A 22,377-nucleotide genomic window follows, 5' to 3' on the forward strand; every position below is an offset into this window, starting at 1 on the left:
CAGTCAGCATCTATGGAGGGAAATAAATCCCGATACAGAGTCTCAGCCCAAAATGTCGACTGTTTATTCCCCTCCATAGGGACATAGCAACATGCTGGTAATGTTGTGTTACCCCATCATTTCATGTGTGCTACAAAGTTTATGTCAGTTATACTTCACATGTTATGGGAGTATTTCTAAAGGTTTGGAAAGAAAACTCAGTTTGAAGGTGTAACTCAAGCTCCTAATCTCCAGCCTAATCCTCATACTTGATAATTGGTTATTTGGCCCTTGACTATAAAACCAAAGATAAATCACCAGCTTTGTTACCAAATTACTGAAATAAACATCAGCTTTTGGAACATCTCTTTGCCCGGTTTGTTGTTCACACAATTGACACTCCCCCCCCCCCCCCCCCCCACCCCAAACCTTTGTCCTGCCAATTTAACAGGTAGATTTTCCAAATTAACATGGTGGTTTTCATATTGGTTGACATAGTAACTAATCTACAGGGCCTTTGATGGAATTTAACTAGTTAACACCAAACTCCAGCAGCTTGAGAGTTAATTTTCTTCTAGAAGGACTCCATCTATCCTGTCCGAACAGCAGTGTCAGAAAATTGTACAGTACCTACCTGGCCCTCAGGCTCATATTTGAAGGGTCAGTGTAGAAACAAAAGATGTTCTGAACCAACATACTACCTTAGTCGAAAGGTATCAAAGACTAACCTATATATGTATTAATATTGATTTATCTTGTACAGTATGTGCTTGGGTTTAGTATGTTAAATTAATACTAATTGACAAATCAGAATATCAAACACTTTTATTTTGCAGGTTGGTGGTGCTTTGTACATATATTTACTGTATATGACAATCAAGTGAAATCACTCGGCGGTATAACAGATAACAAACTGCACCTCTTCCCCCCCCCCCCCCACCACCCCTGTTCTCAGTACTCCCATCTCACACTGAGTTTACATACAGATACTTTTCTACAAGGCTGAGAATGCAATGGTGCCAGTGACGAGTAAATGTGGTCGATCAGGGGTGCACCTATATCCTGTTTCAGCGATGAATCAGCTTTTGAACTGGGCTTTCTCAAGCTGGGAACCCTAAATGAACAATTAAGTACATTGAGCATCTCAGTCTGAAACATCAGCTGTCCCTTTCCGGCCACAAATGCTGCCTTCCTCTGATTCCATAATTTTGTGGTCTCTTCTGACTCCAGTGCAATGATGCCCCATTTTGGTGAGTCATAACCTCATCTGAAATTGGCCACGTGGCTGGCAGTGAACAGAAAAATTATTAATGAGTGGGTGAATGAAAGCTGAGAAGTGAGATGATGCAAAGAAGCGGTAATATGTGGTGAGATACTGAGAAGCCGGGAGCTTGGAGGGATGTTGGCTGTTGCTAAAGGTGTCAATACAGCTGTAGAGGCAACATGGTGAATATGGGCCAAGATTTTGAGCATTGCATGTTATGGGGTGAGAAATTTCTTAGCCCTTATCTACCTTAATGACTTCTTCCCATCCAGAATGCACAGAGAATTTTTTACTGCTCCAAACTTGGTCTCCTGGACAACCTTTAACTCCCTTCAGTCCACTAAGGGAGCTTGATCAAGAAGCGATTAGTGATGGACATGTACTACCTTATCACAATGGTCACATCCTGATAGTGGATGTATAGATAGATAAATAAATAAATACTGAACAGGGCAACCCCCGTTTTGAAGTGGTTAGATATAGAAAACTAATACAATGAGCAGATGATACTTAAAATATGATATCAATGTAGGAACAGATTTTCAAGTCATTTTTTAAAAATGATTGTTGATCTCCTGTTTCAAGTCTATCTTCCTACTCTGTCCTCCTTAGTGTCCTATCAACTTTAGTGTTGAATATACTTCTGTCCTCTGGGCTAGGGAATTGTGCTATTGAAAGAGATCAATTTATCTGATTTGAACCTCAGTTGTGCCACTTTGATATTCCCTGTGAAGCTAATAAATCAAGTAACACTGAGAAATTGGGATCTTAAGGAATAACAGAAAATCAGTTTTTGTCAGAGTGGTTTATAATAAGGTGGTTTAACCATGAAGATTGAACAACTGAAGTCTAGACCCTGCTGGGTGCTTTCTGCTGTTATAACTACCAGATGGCATTCACACAGTCCACGTTTAATATTTCATTCCCCCACTGAATTTCATCCTGGAAAACAAAAAAAAAGTCTGCAATTGGAACAATGTTCTGTATTTGCAGAGAAAAATCTCATTTTTTAGCATTTTCCACAATAATGATACATTTTAAATAGTTTCAAACTCATGCAGGTGTAGCATTCTGAACAGCTAAGGCTCCATAACACCCCATTCTGCTTTCTATCTATTAACTTTCAACCAATACTGCTATGTTACCCCAGTTCCACATGTTCCATTGTTACTCATCCTCTTCCTGTGCAAACAATGGCTTATCCTTGGAGGTGGTTCTGGATAGTGAACATCTCTCTGTGGCTCACCCAACTCAGACATTTTGAGCTTATTATACATTTCCCATAGAACTTCCTCAGCACAGAAAAACCTAATCCCCTTGAGATGAAAAATTATGGGTATGATCCTCCTGTTTTTCTAGTTAATGACAATTCATAATTCTCAAACAACAAAGTCACTTACTGTATAGTAATCTACATGCTGTATTTAAAATTATACACATGTTTTGGCCACCGACACCTTTGCTGACTGTTCGTTGTAGTCATTTCCTTCTAACTCTTCTTCCAGCTCCTTCTCATTATCATCTTTATTGCTGAATTCTTCCACAACTGTGAACACATTGCTTTCTCCAACAGTAATATTTGTTAATTTAGATCTGACGATTTCGATGTCAGCTTGGAAGGTTTCCATACTATATACATCTGTGCCGTTTGAAATGCTGGACAAGCAAGATGTAGATGTTGCACCGATAACATTTCCTAATCAGAAAATTTATCAAAGTCAATGATTAGATACAGCTAAGATTAGATTCGATTAGGGTTAAAATGCACTAGCCAAATCAGGTGCCAAAAATAAACACAAGTCTTAAAGGAAAAAAATATTGGAAAGGGATTTAATTTTCTCTGGTAGTACGTGGCTTTGCTTTTATACATTGCTTGTTTTCCCACTTATATAAAATTGCACTAAAATGGTAATTTTACAGTGAATAATATGGTAAAATCTCTTATTGGGAAAATGCCAACAAAGCACCTGTAAAATCCTAATGTAGAGTCCAACATAAGTTAAACAAGGAAATCACCTTTGACAAATCTGTCAGTGTTCGATATTGTGACTACCACAGAATGGGGTTTATTTGGACTTTCAATAAATTAGATAAATAGAGACTATGGCACAGAATAATGGATTGAGGATAGACTAACAAATAGAAACAGTAGGAATGAAGAGCTTATTTCCGGTTGCCAAGCTGTGACCAGTGGAACATAACAAGTATCAGTTACTGGATCACCATCTGTCAATCACTCAAAGGGAGCTAATATATTATGCTTTCATTTTTTTGAGAGTCGCTGGAAAAGTAGAATTTAATACCTATCCCTAATTTCTCTTGAACTTAATGGTTGACTGAACCACTTCAGGGGTTATTTAAGTGTCAACCTTTCACTTAGTGAGCCTAAGATCACACGTAGGCTGGATAAGGATGGCAGATACCCTTCGCAAAGAATATTAGAACACCAGTGGGTTTTTACAACAATCCAATAGTTTTGTCATCTTTATGCAAGAAGCTGAATTTTGAGGTTGTTTGTGGCATACATACTTTGATTATAAATTTACTTTGATTTAAACTTTTAATCGCTGTTTTTTAAAATAATTGAATATTGTCATTCTGAATTGAAATCCCATAGAATAACACTACTATCCCAGAACAATTAAAATGGATGCACATAAGATAAAGCCTCTCAGCACCTTCCCAAGTGCGATTAAGGAAGAGCAGCAGTGAAATGTTGCTTTAATGCAACTTTCCCAACCAAATTTATAAGACACTTAGACAGGTACATGGACAGGGAAGCTTTCCAGGGTTCCTAACCTCCCAACCAAGGACCACTAAGTTAATGGTAAGGCTCCACAGCATAATGAAGATTGAGAACCCCTGCTTTAGATGGGTCAAATGCAGGCTAATGAGACCAGCTCACCTGGGCCAGCATGGACAGATTGCTTCAATGGCCCTGATTCCACTCTGTATGACTCTATGAGCTGTGATAGTGGAATTTGAATTCTGGATTTTTAATAGAGCATCTGCAGGATAAAGTCCTTAAGGGAAAGGAAGTTGTCAAGACACAAAGAAATTACAAACTGACAGATACAGATTGAATGCAGTTGGAATATACCGTGGAGAAATGTAAAGTCAACAGACTTCAGCCTCCCATTATGGCCTGGCTTTGTTGTTTACAGTATATGCCAGGTTAGACCATTGGCTAAATGAAATAGTTCTGACTATGGAGAGCTATCTAAACAATGGATCAGAAATGAAGGTTATTTGTTACAATTGCAGAATGAAGAAATAACAAAGAAAACATACCACATTCTTGATTTATACTTGTGGCAGGCTCCTCGGTGTTGGATAATGGTGCGGTTGTTATGATGGACATACTGTTGCCTGAGCCAAAAGTGCAGTTGTTCAGATTTGAGTTGCAGATGCATATCTTGCATATCACTGGCGACTGCACTGCTGGGGGAGAGAAAATGTCAAATGTTTGCTGACTGCCTTGTATTTAACCATCACTTAACTCCCACTTTGAAGGCTGGAAGGACAACCCTGAGTAATATTAGGGACGAATGAGAAATGAGGTGTGAAAATGTCACTGATTAGTGGGATAATATAACAGAGTTCACACCATTTTTCTGAGGTGGTCTGCCACACTCATAGAAGATGATTGATGGAGACTTTCTCAGCAATTCTCCTTCAATATTTCTGCATGGTAAATCCTTTCTGAATAAGGACAAAAGTTTATTTTTACTTCCAACAATATCAGTCATCTGCCTGGACTCACAGTTCACTCCCACATCCCTAGGGTAACCCTACTTCATTATACTCCATATTAAACTGAAAGCCTGCAATTCTGATTGATTTAGCATGCTGCCGACATTCCTAGGTTTAATCCTGATGTACGACCTAGGCCCGAAACATCGACTGTTTATTCCCTTTCAAAGATGCTGCCTGACTTGCTGAGTTTCTCCACCATTTGGTGAGTGTTATGCAAGATTTTAAGCATCTGCAGAAACTCTTAATGCAGACCACTCTCTTTCAAAGCTCTGCCAGTTTGGACTGATGATCCAGTTCCATTTCTGCATTTTTCAGTTTCTATATTATAGTAGGAACATTCAGCATCCTCCCTGACTTCCTGCAGTCACCCCACTCCTGACACATTATATTTATTGAGAAACTGACTAGAGGGCCTGATTGCAACCATTATTTCAATCAGATATGTTCTTTCAAGTCATCCTAAATACAGAGGAGCTGTTTCTTCTATCCAGATGGTAGGGACATAACCTCAGGACAAAGATTCACTGAGATGTGGGTAGAATTTCTTTCCACGGAGGTTTTCTGCTCTTCCACAGAAGAGAATGAACATCCACTTGTTGGCTGAGGTTAAAGGATATTTGGGCATGTGGGAATATAAAGACAGTGCAAGGAAATCAACAATGCTCAGGATTTAGAACACAGCACCAGAACAGGCCCTTCAACCATGATGTTTGAGCTGAAAATTATGACAAATTAAACTAAGCCTATCTGTCTGTGATTCCTTAAGGTTGTTATAGCCAGGGGTGGTAGTAAGGATATGCTCCCATGACCTATTAAATGCTCCCAAAGGCGTGAGTCTCAAATAGCCTCTAAGAATCAAGTCCAGCTCCTGGCCTACATGTGTGGCTTAGCTACTAAGCCCAGTGAAGACATTTCTACTTTCAGGATTAGGGGAGGAGGCAATGGCAGGTTACTGGTGCCTTAAAACCAGTCACTTTGGGCAGATGGGGTTCATCAGCCATGGTTGGCAGCTCATCTCTAGGAGAAGGAAAACTCTGATCTCAAACCTCCAATTCCTTGCCACTATACCCACTCATGGGAAAGGTTTCAGGAGTAAGCCATGAGGAAAAACCCAGAGCTGAAGAACCTAAGACAGTTTAATGCTGACTGGAAACTCCTGCAATGCCACTGGTGCCAAACTGTATCAGTCTTTGTCGTTCCTTTGGATTCATCAGCCGCATGGAGAAGGGGCGCCTGCTACATGGGCAACACATTGCTCTCCATATTCTACTGCCCTGGCTTGCATACTGGCATGTGCTTCACATAGACAACTGGGAAGCAACATCCATGGTCAATCCCAACCAACGGAGGGCCTCCTATCTGCCTTGCCTTGATCTATATCCCTCTATTCCCTGCGTATCCATGTGCCTGTGTAAATGACTCTTAAGTGTCACTATTGCCTCTGTTTCCACTACTACCCTTGGTAGACCAATCCATTCACACACCATTCTGTGTGTAAAGAACCTGCTCTGCACATTCCCTTCAAAATTTACCCCTCTCACCTTACAGCTATGCACTCTCATATTTGACGTTTCTACCCTCGGTCAAAGGCTTCCTTTGTGAAATCCTTGAGACAGTCTGGCATTAGATTCACCAGACAAATGCAAGTTATCTTTGATGTAATGTATATGAAATTCTTCAATCCAACAACCAGCTCCATTTACAAATACTGTATCTATTGTATATCGTAGAAGAACCCAGCTAATATTGGCATTGCTTTAATTCTAAGTAAAGGCGTTAAAGAAGAAAGAGTTTCGAATCAGTTAGTCAGTGAATTCTGATGCCATTTGAGCACATGACTTAGTCTGGTGCTCCAGTGCAGTTCTAAGGGGCACCACTGGTTGAGATGTAAAGCCAAGGGCTTTGTTTCTCCTCAAAACACTATTCCCAGTGCCATTCTTGATAGATACCCTTTAACCAATATCTTAAATCAGCCTTATACTGCAGCATGTAAATTAATGGCCTCTCCATTTCAACAGTGACAATATTTTAAAACTACCTCAATGAATCTACATTGCTCTGGATTGGAAAAGGTTATGCAAATTGTTTCTTTCCACAATAGCAAATAACACTAGACCGCAGCAGTGTCAAAGCTTAGAAACGCTGTTCTGAATTCTAGTCCTGCCATCAGTTTCCTCTGGTGGCAGGACCAGACTCTCATATTTTTTTGGATTGAGGTAGGTTGAGGGTGAGTGAAGGTAGATTGCAGCATTGCTTAAACACCAATAAGCAGCTTTGACACTTCCTGTAGAATATATCGCCATGGGAGTAATCAGGAAAGTAGACATCAATGTAAAGTTGGCTCAAAAAGTAACTTGAAATGTTTGCAGAAAGCAAGCATGAGATATCAGCAAGCATAAGTAGCTACTTCTAGGAATCACTGATTTTCTTTTTAATTTGAAGTCCAATGATTTTTAAGTATGCACAATGTTTTGCAATGCTTAAGTGATTAAGCAACAAAATTCCAAAGCATTTGAATTTTATCCAGTAGATCAAATTCTCAAATTTATCCCCTATCTTTATGTGTAGTTTCATCAGTGATCTGCCTTTCTCTAATCCATTTCACTATGATCAGAAGCAAATATTAAACCAGGCCCCAATTTCAATTTCATATTCTGGGCAAAATATAAAATACAGATCCAAGAAAATTGACAATTACTTTAAATTTATTAGTTCTGTATTAAGATATTGAGCATAAAAGTGACCTAATGGAAAATTTTAATTTCTGTGAATAAAAATAAGGCTAAAATTCCGATGAAAATACACTGAAGCATTAAACACATCATTTCATCAAAAACGTTTGTGTTTTTCCAGTATTTTAAATTAGCATTTTATATTTGATTTTTCTACATCCCCTGAATGCAGATTGATGTAGTTAGTTATGAACAATTTAATCTCCAATTCTGAAAAATCTTGACATATTAACGTACTTACCATAAGAAGGTGGCTTCAATAATGAAGTCATTGGAATTTTGTTAGTAGAATTAACTGCTGGAATCAATTGAGAGAAGTTAGACAAACTCTGTATCAATGTTTCTCTATAATCATTAAAACATTCTTATTACATGAAATAACTGAATGCCATATCAAATTATTAAAATTAGGATTGATGTTTTCCATCATTGAAATTTTGTAAGAAAAAGAACCTGTATTTATTTGCTACCTTTAAGTCAGTAAAAATATCCCAGAGCACAATACAGGAGCACATTCCCAGAAAATCCCATATTTGTAGTAAGTACATTTATGGATGATAATACTTAAAGAAACAAATAAACTAATTGGGAGAGTTTTCTGTATTAAGTATTTGTAGTGGATGATGCCTATATGGATTTTAGCAAGGTCTTTGACAAAGTCCCTCATGGTAGGCTAGTTTGCAAGGTTAGATTGTAGGGATCTAGGGGAGATGGTCGATTAAATTCATAATTCAGTGCTAGAAAGCAGAGAGCGATGGTGGAGGTTTGTTTCTCAGATGGGTGGTCTGTGTGTAGTGGTGTGCCACAAGAGTTGATACTGTGACCTTTGGTGTTTGTAATTTACGTAAAGAATTTGGATGAGAATGTATAAGGTATGGTTACTAAATTTGGGGATAATACTAAAATAGGTGGTGTTGGAGATAGTGTAGAATGGTATGAAAAATTGCAGAGGGATCTTGAACAGGTAAATACGTGGGCTGAGGACTGGCAAATTGCTTTCAATCCATATACACTGGTTTAAGTAATCAAACCAGTATGGGACTTGTACAGTGAATGATAGAGCCCCAGGGTTTGCTATGGAACAGAAGGACATGAAAGGGCAAGTGCATTGTTCACTGAAAGTGGTATCATGGGTAGGTAAGGCAGTGAAGAAAGCATTTGGCACACTGGCCTTCATCATTCGAGGAGGGTAGTGAGTATATCGGAGTTGGGAAGTTATATTACAGAATATAAAAGCAAGGAGATAATGTCGAGCATTTAGAAGACACTAGTCAGGCCGCACTGAGAGTACCGTCAACAGTTTTGGGTCCCATATCTCAGAAAGGATGTGTTGTCATGGAGAGAATCCAGAAGAGATTCGCGAGGATGATTCCAGGAATGAGGGGGTTAACATGTGAGGAGCATTTGGCAGCTTTGGGCCTGACTCACTGGAAATTAGAAGAATGTGTGGGGATCTCATTGAAACCTACTGAATGCTAATAGGACTAGATAGGGTGGATGTGGAGAGGATGTTTCCTATGGCGGGGGTATCCAGAACTAGAGGGCACAGCCTCAAAACTGAGGGATGACCTTTTAGAATTGAGGTAAGGAGGAATGTATTTTAGCTAGAGAGTAGTAAATCTGTGGAATGCTCTGCCACCGATATCACTGGAGGCCAAGCCCGTGGGTATACTTAAGGTTGATTGTTTCTTGATCTGTCAGAGCATCAAAGGATATGGCGAGAGGGTAGGTGTATGGGGTTCAGTGAGATCCAGGATCAGCCATGACGGAATGACAGAGCAGACTCAATGGGCTGAATGGCCTAATTCTGCTCCTATATTTTATGGTCTTATATATGATGTTGGTGAGGCTGTATTTAGAGTATTGTGTGCAATTCTGGTCATCCCATTATAGGAAAGATGTTATTAAGCTAGAAAGATGCAGAAAAGGTTTATCAGGATGTTGCCTGGAGTTTGGGGCTGAATTACAAGGAGAGGTTGTTTAGACTGGGAGTTTATTCCCGGAATGGAGGAGACTGAGGGGCAACATGATAGAAGTCATGAGGGACATAGGGTGAAAACATAATCTTTTTCACAGGAAGGAGATACTAAAGACAACAAAACATAGGTTTAAGATCAGAAGTGAGTGATTTAATAGGGACATTTGGTATTAATTACTGAAAAGATTTATAATTCTAGATACTACAGTCTTGGATTCATTACCAAGATAAATACCCAATTGCATTGGAGTTTTGGCTGCTTGCCAACTATATACCACACCTTTATAATTAATTCTGTAACTGACAGAAAGGTCTTAGCATCTAGCTCCCAAAGACATCATTAAATGTATTGCTAACTCCATCATTTCGGCACTGCAGCTTAAAATTTCTGATGGTGTTGATTCTAGATAATGTTAATCTTTTTCGTATAATAGCTAAATATGTGAAACATGTTTGTTTAATAGCTCATATTTGATGTTTGATTGACAATGACACCAATTGATTTTACAGAAACCATCGAGAATACTTCAAAAATGTATAAAGTTGTAGTGTTTGCATTGGCAAGTCAGTGCTGGCATTTTCCTCTGTAAGTAAGTGGCACAGTGGAGTAGTGGGTAGTGCTGATGCCTCACAGCTCCTGCAGTCCCGACTGCATGGACTTCGCACGTTCTCTCTGTAACTCTATATGTTTCCTCTGGGTACTCTCACATCATAAAGACACGCGTATTGGATAAACTGGCCATTGTAAGTTGCACCTAACGTGTCAGTGATTGTTAGAATCTGAGAGAAGGTGATGGAGATGATCGGGAGAATAGGTTACAGAGAAAATTAGGAGGGAAATAGGATTGTTGTGTGAGGCGGCATATACTCTACAGGTTCACATATCCCTCTCCCCCAGCTTCCAAATGCCCAACCCACATACGGCTTGTTCATATAAACGGGTATTTGGAAGATGAATAAGGTGTATTTGCCAGCTGCTGAGGGGGTGTAGGCATCTCCTGCCATGTGGCAACTTGGCTCATGGTGACAGTTTCAACTTGCCACCTGTCTGGGTTGGAAGCTGTTCACTAGAACACAGCCCTGTTGCCACCTGGGGAGGATATGTGTGTTGTAGGGAAAATATGGAAATATGTCTATTTTTATAAATTCCATGCTTTATTAGTGAACTTTCAATTCTTCAAAGCTTTTAAAAACAGCACTTCTTGTCTCCTTCATTTCATTTAGATCCTAATCATTGAAGGTTATCATTCTTTTATCAGGACTGTAGAGAGCTGCAGAGAGGAGTGGATTCAACCCAATACATCATGGTATATCCCTCCTCATCATCTACACTACATGAGGCACTGCCTCAAGCAGAAAACTTCTATCATCAAAGATCCCCACCATCTGGGCCATGCCCACTTTTTGCTGCTCCCATGGGCAGAAGGGCAGAAGCCTTAAGTAGAACAGCTACTTCCCTTCAACCACTTCATTCTCAAACTAACCCGCACAACACTTATCACCAGCTCACTATAGCAACACTATAACCACTTTGACCGCTTTGCACTGCAACGGACTTGTTTTGTGTTCTTTCTTTTCTTCCAAGGATGCCTACCCTGAAGAAGTTCAAATCTTCCCAGTCTTGGCCCGAAACAGTGACTGTACTCTTTTTCCATAGATGCTGCCTGGCCTGCTGAGTTCCTCCAGCATTTTGTGTGTATTGTGTATATATATTTTCCTATCCTGTTAGACTATGTCACGTATTTTGTCTCATAATGTCTGTTATCATTTTCACACTCTCCCATTCTTAGCATTGGGATTAAATTTCCTCATCGTCCTAAGTTCTTAAGTCAAGATCACATATCTATATAGAATAACATAGTGATGCAAAACAGATTTTACACAAGAGGCTGTACACGTGAGTATGCAGGGAATGGAGGGATAAGGATCTCGTGCTCACAGAAGAAATACTGTTTAAATTGGCATCATGCTTTGCTGTACTGTTCCATGTTCTATGCTCCATTAGGAGACATGGCCAAATTCTTTGGTCAATGGTGCAGCTTTTAAAGAAATTCTTAAATAATAAAAAATGGTATGGAGAGATTATATGAGGAAAAGAATTCCAGAGCAGGGACCTAGGGATCTGTGTCTTGGGGCAAATCATGAAGATAAAGAAGAAAAGGAAATAATATGAAGAATTAGGGAAGGTGCCTGAACTAAAAGTGCATCACTCACAGGATCAAATCATAGTTCCGAAGTAACAGAGGAATAAAAGGACTGACATCAGTTGGAGAAGCTCTAAGCAGAATTTTTACCTTGTTCTCTGACTAGTTGTTCACTGAGATGTGGGTCACACGTTTTAAGAACCTGGAGAAAGATGCCACAGGCTTTTGACCCTTTCCGGATGACAACAGAGAGCAGCTCAGATGCCTTGGAGAGCACCTCAGTCTTAGAAATAATGACATTAAGTTCATATTGGCTGAGAATCCGGGCACTGTAGAGGGAGTATGCAATCTGCTCCGCCACCGCGGGGGGCATTGACATACTCATCGCATAGTAATGTTTGCGGAGATCTGTTAATTGCAAACACAACATGTAGTTATTAGTTTAAAATGATCTTTATAAGTGTTAATTATAGCAGCAATATCCTCTTACTGTAACAAAGCAAATTTTATATGAAATGTCGCAAAACGCATCACAGCAAGGGGGTGGGAACCAGAGCGCCAGAACAGAGAGTGGAGTGGTTGTGGAGAAAGATGTTGCTAAGCCCAGAGACAAAGTCAGGAATCAAAAGTTCGAGCATGGTGGGACTAATGTTCTGAGCTGCATATATTTCATTGCAAGGGGTATTGTAAAGGTGGATGAGTTTAGGATAGATCTGCATATGGAATTATGACACTGTAGCCATTATGACAGTGAGACTAGGCTGCAGGAGCCGCAGGACTGGCAGCTCAATGTTCCAGGGTTCTGTTGTTTTAGTCGCTGTAGAGCAGGAGGGATTAAAGGGGAGGTTGGCATTATTAGTCAGGGAAAATGTCACAGCAGTGTTCATTTACGACAGAACAGAGAGCTCATCTAATGAGGCTTTATGGGTAGAACTGAGGAATAAGAAATTGCATAACATTCCATGTTAATGGAATTATACACCACCCAATACTCCTAGGGATTTAGAGAACCAAATTTGTAGAAGGATCGCAGACTTGCAAGAAGTATAAGGTTGTGATAGTCGGTGATTTTAACTTTCCAAGCTGGCATAGAAAGAGGTTGTAAATATGTTCAGAAAGTTTCCTTAATCAATACATGGATGTTCCAACTAGAGAGAGTGTGATACTAGATCTCCTATTAGGGAATGAGACAGGGCAGGAGACAGAGGTTTGTGTAGGGAAACATTTTGCATCTAGTGACCATAAAGCCACTAGAAACATAGAAAACCTACAGTACAATACAGGCCCTTCAGCCCACAAAGCTGTGCCGAATATGCCCTTACTTTAGAAATTACCTAGGGTTACCCTTAGCCCTCTATTTTTCTAAGCTCCATGTACCTATCCAGGAGTCTCTTAAAAGACCCTATCGTACCCACCTCCACCACCATCGCCAGCAGCCCATTCCACGCACTCACTACTCTCTGCATAAAAAAAACTTACCCCTGATATCTCCTCTGTACCTACTTCCAAGCACCTTAAAATTGTGCCCTCTCGTGTTAGCTATTTCAGCCCTGGGAAAAAGCCTCTGACTATCCACATGATCAATGCCTCTCATTATCTTATACACCTCTATCAGGTCACCTCTCATCCTCCGCCGCTCCTAGGAGAAAAGGCTGAGTTCACTCAACCTATTCTCATAAGGAATGCTCCCCAATCCAGGTAACATCCTTGTAAATCTCCTCTGCACCCTTTCTATAGTTTCCATATACTTCCTGTAGTGAGGTGACCAGAACTGAGCACAGTATTCCAAGTGGGATCTGATCAGGGTCCTATATAGCTGTAACATTACCTCTCGGCTGTTAAACTCAATCCCATGATTGATGAAGAGCAAGCACTGTATGCCTTCTTAGCCACACAGTCAACCTGTGTAGCAGCTTTGAGCGTCCTATGGATGCAGACCCCAAGATACCTCTGATCCTCCACACTACCCAGAGTCTTAACATTAATGCTATATTCTGCCATCATATTTGACCTACCAAAATGAATCACCTTACACTTATCTGGGTTGAACTTCCTCTGCCACTTCTCAGCCCAGTTTTGCATCCTATCAATGACCCACTGTAATCTCTGACAGCCTTCCACACTATCCACAACACCCCCAACCTTTGTGTCATCAGCAAATTTACTAACCCATCCCTCCACTTCCTCATCCAGGTCATTTATAAAAATCACAAAGAGAAGTTGTCCCAGAACTCTGTTTCTGTCTGTAAAGTTCTATGGTTCTATTTGGAGGGATATGGCCCAGGTGCAGGTCAGTGGGACTAGGCAGAAAATGGTTCGGCACAGCCAAGAAGGGCCAAAAGGCCTGTTTCTGTGCTGTAATGTTCTATGGTTCTAACAGATCCCTGAGGCACACCACTGGTCACTGACTTCCATGCAGAATATCTACAACCACTCTTTGCCTTCTTTGGATCCACAAAGCAAGGACCCCTTGGATCCCATGCCTCCTTATTTTCTCAATAAGCCTTGCATGGGGTACCTTATCAAATGCCTTGCTGAAATCCATATACACTACATCTACTGCTCTACCTTTATCAATGTGTTTAGTCACATCCTCAAAAAATTCAATAAGCTCATAAAGCACAACCTGCCTTTGACAAAGCCATGCTAATTATTCCTAATCATATTATGCCTCTCCAAATGTTCATAAATCCTGCCTCTCAGGATCTTTTCCATCAACTTACCAACCACTGAAGTAAGACTCAATGGTCTATAATTTCCCAGGCTACCTCTACTCCCTTTCTTGAATAAGTGAACAACATCTGCAACCCTCTAATCTTCTGGAACTCCTCCCATCCCCAATGATAATGCAAAGATCATTGCCAGAGGCTCAGCAATCTCCTCTCTCTCCTCCCACAGAAGCCTGAGGTACATCTTGTCCGGTCCCAGAAACCTACCCAACTTGATGCTTTCCAAAAACTCCAGCACATCCTCTTCCTTAATGTCTATATGCTCAAACTTTTCAATCCACTGTAAATCATCCCTACAATCGACAATATCCTTTTCCATAGTGAATGCTTATGCAAAGTATTCATTAAGTATCTCTGCTATCTCCTCTGGTTCCTTATACACTTTTCCACTGTCACTCTTGATTGGTCCTATTCTCTCACGTCTTATCCTCTTGCTCTTCACATACTTGTGGAATGCCTTGGGTGTCTCTTTAATCCTGCTTGCCAAGGCCTTCTCATGGCCCCTTCTGGCTCTCCTAATTTCATTCTTAAGCTCCTTCCTGCTAGCCTTATAAACTTCTAGATCTCTATCATTACCTAGTTTTTTGAACCTTTTGTAAGCTTTTCTTGTCTTTTGGTCAGGTTTACAACAGCCTTTGTACACCATGGTTCCTGTACTCTACCATCCTTTTCCTGTCTCATTGGAATGTACCTATACAGAACACAGCGCAAATATCCCCTTAACATTTGCCACATTTCTTCCGTACATTTCCCTGAGAACATCTGTTCCCAATTTATGCTTCCAAGTTCCTGCCTGATAGTTTCATATTTCCATTACTCCAATTAAAGTCTTTCCTAACTTTTCTGTTCCTATCCCTCTCCAATGCTACGGTAAAGCAGATAGAATTGTGATCACTAACTCCAAAACGCTCTCCCACTGAGAGACCTGACACCTGATCAGGTTCAGTTCCCAATACCAGATCAAGTACAGCCTCTCCTCTTGTAGGCTTATCTACATATTGTGTCAGGAAACCTTCCTGAACACACCTAACAAACTCCACCCCATCTAAACCCCTTGCTCTAGGGTGATGCCAATCAACATTTGGGAAATTTAAATCTCCCACCACGCCAACTCTGTTATTATTACACCTTTCCACAATCTGTTTCCCTATCTGCTCCTCAATGACCCTGCTACTTATTGGGTGGTCTATAAAAATCACCCAGTAGAGTTATTGACCACTTCCTGTTCCTAACTTCCACCCACAGAGACTCGGTATCTCTGATCAACGGAGCCACATCCCCACCTCTTTTGCCTCCCTCCCTGTCCTTTCTGAAACATCTAAAGCCTGGCACTTGAAGTAACCATTTCTACCCCTGAGCCATCCAAGTCTCTGTAATGGCCACATCATAGCTCCAAGTACTCTAAGCTCATCCACTTTGTTCATGATGCTTCTTGCATTAAAATAGACAGATCTCAAACCATTGGTCTGAGCGTATCCCTTCTCTATCAGCTGCCTACCTCCCTCTTGCACTATCTCCAATCTTTCTCTATTTGTGAGCCAACTGCCTCTTCCTCCATCTCTTCAGTTTGGCTTCCACTCCCTAGCAATTCTAGTTTAAATTCTCCCCAATAGCTTTAGGAAACCTCCCTGCCAGGATATTGGTCCCCCTCGGATTCAAGAGCAACATGTCCTTTCTATACAGGTCATGCCTGCCCCAAAAGAGGTCCCAATGATCGAGAAATCTGAATCCCTGCTGCCTGCTCCAATCCCTCAGCCACGCATTTATCCTCTACCTCACTCTATTCCTATACTCACTGTCGTATGGCATAATTACATTAGTTTCAATGTAATTATGAAAAGGATATAGATCTAGTCCTCAGATTAAGATTCTAATTTGGAGAAAGTCAAATTCTTTGCTGGCAAAGGTGTTCTTGGTAAGGTGAATTTTTGAGAGTACAGAGTTTGTATATTCCTAACAGGGAACCTTGGTTTTCAAGAGATATTGAGGCTCTGGTTAAGAAAGAAAAGGAAGTGCATAGCAGTGTTAGGTAGGCAGGTACTTGAGGAGAAGAAGAAATGCAAAGGAACACAAGTAGGAAATCAGGAGGAGGAAAAGGCATGAAGTTGCTCTAGCAGACAAGGTGAAGGAGAATCCCAAGGGCTTTTATGGATATAAGAAGACCAAAAGGATAACAAGGGACAAAATTGGTTCTCTGGAAGATCTGATTGCTCATCTATGTAGGGAGATCTTAGTTGGATGTTTTGCATCTGTATTTACTTTGGAGATGGACAAAGTCTATTGATGTGAGACATTGCAGTAGTGAAATCTTGGAGCCTATACAGATTACAGAGGAGGAGGTGTTCGCTGTCTTGAGGCAAATCTGTGTGAATAAGTCCCCAGGCTCTGACAGTGTGTTTCCTCAGACCATGTGGGAAGCTAGTGCAGAAATTGCAGGGGCCTTAGCAGAGATAGTTAAAACACGCTTAGCCACAGTTGAGGTGCTGGAGAATTGGAGGATAGCTAATGTTGTTCTATTGTTTAAAAAAGGCTCTAAGAATAAACTAGGAAATTATAGACATATGAGCCTGACATCAGTAGTGAGAAAATTATGGGAAGGTATTCTAAGGAGCTGGATATATAAGTATTTGCATAGGCAGGGATTGATTAAGGATAGTCAACATGGCTTTTTGCGAGGTAAGTCATGTCTGACCAATCTAGTTGAGCTTTTCAAGGAAGTTAGCAGGAAAGTTAATAGAGATAAGGTAGTGGCTGTTGCCCACATAGACTTTAGCAAGGGCTTTAACAAGATCCTGCATGGGAGGTTGGTCAAGAAGATTCAGTTACTTGGTATTCAAGATAAGGTAGTAAACTGAATTAAGTGTTGGTTTCACGAGAGAAGCCAGAGTGGTAACAGATGGTTGCCGCTCTGACTGGAGGAATGTGACTAGTGGTGTGCCTCAGGGATTGGTGCTGCGTCTGTTGTTGTTTGTCACCAATATTAATTATCTGGATGATTAATAACCCTAACCCTAATGTGGTAAACTGGATCATAAAATTTGCGAATGGCACCAAGATTGGGGGTGTAGTTAACAGCAAGGCAGACTATCAAGGCTTGCAACTGGATCTGGTCCAGCTGGAAAAATGAGCTGAAAAATGGCAGATGGAATTTAATATAGATCTGGGAATACAGGTCCATAATTCCTTGAAAGTGGCATCATACTTAGATCGGGTTGTAAAGAAAGTTGTTGGCACATTGTATTGAATACAGGTGTTGGGATGATATGTTGAAAATGTTGGAAGAGTGAGGCATTTGGGGTATTTGGGGTATTGCGTCTAACTTTGGTTACCTACAGCAAAGATGTAAATAAGATCGAAAGAACGCAGAGAAAATTTACATGGATATGGTCAGGACTTGAGGACCTAAGATATAGGGAAAGGTTGTGTAGGGTAGGGCTTTATTCCCTACAATGTCAAGGATTGAAGGGAGATTTGATAAGGGTATACAAAACTATGAGGGGTGTAGCTAGGGTAAATGCCAGCAGGCTTTCTCTCACTAAGGTTGTGTGAGACTACAACAAGAGGTATTGGGTTAAGATTGAAAGTGAAATGTTTAAGGGGAACAACATAAGGGGGAACTTCTTCACTCAGAAGGTGGTGGAGTGTGGAATGAGCTGCCAGCGCAATTGGTGATTGTGGGGGCAATTACAACATTAAAGACAAATTTCGATAGATATTGTATATTGATGGGAAGGGTATGGAAGGTTATGGTCTGAGTGCAGTTTGATGGGACTAGGCAGGTTAATGGTTCAGTATGGAATAGATAACTACGACTCTATAACTCTAAGAAGTAAAACTAAAAGGACACTGAATCAAATAATGAGATATTAGTGATCAAAGCAGAGTTTGAAGAATTAAGAGGATAGGACAAAGAGGGTTTTATGGTATGAACCTTAGAGCCTCAGCAGCTGAAGGGAGCAACATATAAAGTGCTGGAGGAACTCAGTAGGTTAGTTTGCATCTAAGGAGAGAAATGGTCTTTGACAGCTGAAGAGCTGACACTGGTGAGGCAATAATAATTGTGGATGTCTAGAAAGCCACCGTGAAATGAATCATAGTGTTAATGGAGGACATTTGGCCCATTTCTTCCATGACAACCAAAACTGGTCTATAGCTGACCACTATTTGTAATTTTAAAGGTCTCTTCTTTCAACCAAATCCCATTCTTAATTTCTTTAATTAATCAGTACTCCAGGATTACTTTGTGAAATCATTAGCAGCTCTATCCATGCACTGATGCAGAAATAGGAATATACAGTCAAAGCTGACCTCCACTGCTGAAAACTTTGCTGGTTCAATGATTATATAAAAATCAATTCTTACACATTGTTCTCACAACTACTTAAAATTAAACACATACAAAAGAGGTTAAATGAAAATTAATATTGTAATTGTGCCCACTTCTCCAAATTCCTCTGGCAGCTCGTTTTACATAACCATCACTCTTCATCTGAAGAAGCTTTCCTTTGGTTCTGTTCTAAATTTTTTCCCTTTCACATTAACTATTGTGCCCTCTAGTTTTAAACTCCCCTACCCTGGGAAAAGTATTGTGACCAGTAACCCTATTTATGCTCCTCATGAATTTAAGCACCTACGTAATGTCACCCTTCAGCCTCCTATGCTCCAGGGAAGTTTTTATCTCAGAAATTCCTTATTTTATTTTTATGAATTATCTTCTTACAAGTTGGTTGAGAGCATTAATTAGTGTAATAACTTGAAGCCAGAAGCAAAGATCCCTCTTTCTACATCTAACAAGTAACAATAGAATGTGAATTCTTACCAAACTCCATTGTCCTGCTTGATAACATTTCATTGCTGGTCATCTGAGGCTTTAGCTGTCCAGCTTTGTAAGCTTTCGGTGTACCACTCAGATTCATTTTTCCAAGTTGTGTTACTGTGAAAGTGCTCTGTTGCTTCCTCCCTTAAATCACATGCAGTGTGGAAGGTTCAGCCCCTGTCCAGCACGCTTTGTTGTTTATTTCTCCCACATATGTCGCAAGGGAATCTCCAAGTTCCGCAGTGCATTAAACAGCACCATCTGCAAAGGAAGAGGACTTTCCTTCCTCTCCACTCATGCGTGGCCGACTGCTTTGGTACACTTCAGTAAAAGATTTTCACTCTCATTCACTTGGAGTGGGGTTCAAGCTTTGCTTTGCTTTAGAGAATGGCTTTGCTTTAAAAGAAACATCACTTACATTTACATTTGTAGCTCTGATAAAACAATTCGGCAGTGATATTTTTGTTTAGTATTTTGACCACAAATCTTACTCAGAAGGTTTAAAGGAACAGTCAGCTTTTTGTGCTTTGGGCAGCCTGGGAAAGTTGCACCAATCCATCATTCCAAGATGTTTCAACCCATGAAATTATTTTGAAGTCTTAAAGTGCCTATGGTATCATTGTAGCAAATATCAACAGTGCAAAATCTCACAAGAGCAAAACTGAAGGTGCGACATAAAAGGTGTTTAGTTTCAGATTTATTTATTTATCATGTGAAAATTGGGATTTGCAGTGAAATGTGTAATTTGTGTTAACAATCAACACAGCAGCAGCCAGTCAGCAGTCAGGATTGATTGGCCAGAACTTTGTTGGAGTGGACTGTGTTAGAATGGTTATCTGAGGCTTTAGCTCTTTGATGCTTCAGTGAGAAAATTTGGATCAGCTAATTTGTGGATAACACCAAGAGTGTGGGTGTAGTGGACAGCGAGGAAGACTATCAGAGCTTGCAGTGGGATCTAAACCAGTTGGAAAAATGTTTCAGAAGGTGTTGCACTTCAGTAGGATGAACCAGGATGGTTAATTTACAGTGAACGGTAGGGTCCTAAGTAGTGCAGTGGAACAAAGGGATCTGGGAATAGAGATCCATATTTCATTGAAAGTGGTGTCATAGGTAGACAGGGCCATGAAGAAAGGTCTTCATAAATCAATGTATTGACCTTCATAAATCAACATATTGAGTACAGAAGATGGAATGACATGTTGAAGTTGTATATCATGTTGGTGAGGCCTAATTTGGAGTATTGTGTGCCAATTTGGTCACCTACCTACAGGAAAGATGTAAATAAAGTTGAAAGAGTGTACAGAGAAAATTTACAAGTATGTTGCCAGGTCTGGAGGACTTGACTTATCAGGAAAGACCAAACTGGTTAGGACTTTGTTCCTTGGAATGTAGAAGACTGATGGGAGATTTGACAGAGGTACACAAAATTATGAGGGCATAGATAGGGTAAATGCAAGCAGGCTTTTTCCACTGAGGTTGGGTGGGACTACAACTAGAAATCATGGGTTTGGGGTGAAAGGTGAAAGGTTTAAGTGGAACATGAGGGTAAACTTCTTTACTCAGAGGGTCGTGAGAGTGTGGAACGAGTTGCCAGTGTAAGTGGGGCATGCAAGCTCAGTTTCAATGTTTAAGAGAAGTTTGGATTGGTACGTAGATGGCCGGGGTATGGAGGGCTATGGTCTAGGCGCAGGTTGATGAGAGTAGGCAGTTTAAATGGTTCGGCGTGGCCTGGATGCACCAAATAGCCTGTTTCTGTGCTGTACTTTCCTATAACTCTATGACAACCTAAGGATGTGCTGGAGGCACCCTGCAAGTGTCACCACACATTCTGGTTCCAACAGAGCATGTCCATAATGTTCATCAGGAGTTATAACAGAATGAATCAAACATTCTCTTTCATAACAGAAGGCAGTGATTTGTGATGAATTGTTGTTTTACCCACCTGCAGGGTTGAAGTCCTTCAGCGGTCAGCACTAAGATAATTTCTTAATAGAAATTAAGGTTTTCAATTTGAAATTTTTTCAAATTTATAGATGAATTAAAAACTTGAGGCCCTGGTGAATTGTGGTGAGGACAGTAAAAGAGTTGAAGGGAACATTGGTACTTTAATGAAACGTGTGGATGAAATTTAAGGCTGAGAAATCTTATACTTTGGAAGGACACTGAGGAGTGCAGAGGAACAGAGGGATCTGGGAATACAGATACAAAATTCCTTAAAAGTGGCATCACAGGTAGATAGGGTAGTAAAGAGAGCTTTTGGTACATTGGCCTTTATAAATCAAAGTATTGAGTATAGGAGTTGAAATGTAATGGTGAGGTTGTATAAGGCATTGGTGAGGCCGAATTTGGAGTATTGTGTGCAGTTTTGGTCACCAAATTACAGAAAGGATATTAATAAGGTTGAAAGAGTGCAGAGAAGGTTTACAATGATGTTGCATGGACTTGAGAAACTGAGTTACAGAGAAAGGTTGAATAGGTTAGGACTTTATTCCCTGAAGCGTAGAAGATTGAGGGGAAACTTGATAGAGGTATATAAAATTATGATGGGTATAGATAGAGTGAATGCAAGCAGGCTTTTTCCACTGAGGCTAGGGGAGAAAAAAAAAACAGAGGACATGGGTTAAGGGTGAAAGGAGAAAAGTTTGAAGGGAACATTGGGGGGGGCTTCTTCACACAAAGAGCGGTGGGAGTGTGGAATGAGCTGCCAGATGAGTTGTAAATGCGGGCTCACTTTTAACATTTAAGAAAAAATTGGACAGGTACATGGATGAGAGGTGTATGGAGGGATATGGGCCAGGTGCAGGTTAGTGGGACTAGGCAGAAAAATGGTTCGGCACAGCTAAGAAGGGCCAAAAGGCCTGTTTCTGTGCTGTAATGTTCTATGGTTCTATAAATAAGAGGGTAAATCTGAAAGAAAGGTATAAAGTACCTATAAAATATCTGATACAAACAGAGAGGCTGGGGGAATTGTATACTGTA

General features: G+C 40.4%; 1 protein-coding gene across 4 annotated transcripts; it reads right to left on the reverse strand.

Moving 5' to 3' along the window:
• Positions 1 to 789: 789 nt before the first annotated feature.
• Positions 790 to 19,550, reverse strand: LOC140731790 (uncharacterized). 4 transcript variants are annotated; one of them, XM_073053902.1, is made up of 6 exons: positions 19,402 to 19,550; positions 12,004 to 12,261; positions 7,973 to 8,026; positions 4,535 to 4,681; positions 2,644 to 2,939; positions 790 to 2,185 (listed from the first exon to the last, which is right to left on the reverse strand). In XM_073053902.1, exons 1-5 carry the CDS (start codon positions 19,496 to 19,498, stop codon positions 2,674 to 2,676), a joined length of 822 nt encoding a protein of 273 aa, XP_072910003.1. In that variant the 5' UTR covers positions 19,499 to 19,550; the 3' UTR covers positions 790 to 2,185; positions 2,644 to 2,673. The 4 variants fall into 4 exon arrangements, with proteins under 4 accessions (XP_072910003.1, XP_072909919.1, XP_072909830.1 ...); XM_073053818.1 differs by having other exon boundaries at positions 4,535 to 4,684; XM_073053729.1 differs by having other exon boundaries at positions 7,973 to 8,029.
• Positions 19,551 to 22,377: the final 2,827 nt, after the last annotated feature.

The sequence above is a fragment of the Hemitrygon akajei genome, chromosome 1 (assembly GCF_048418815.1).
Source record: "Hemitrygon akajei chromosome 1, sHemAka1.3, whole genome shotgun sequence".
Taxonomy (NCBI): domain Eukaryota; kingdom Metazoa; phylum Chordata; class Chondrichthyes; order Myliobatiformes; family Dasyatidae; genus Hemitrygon; species Hemitrygon akajei.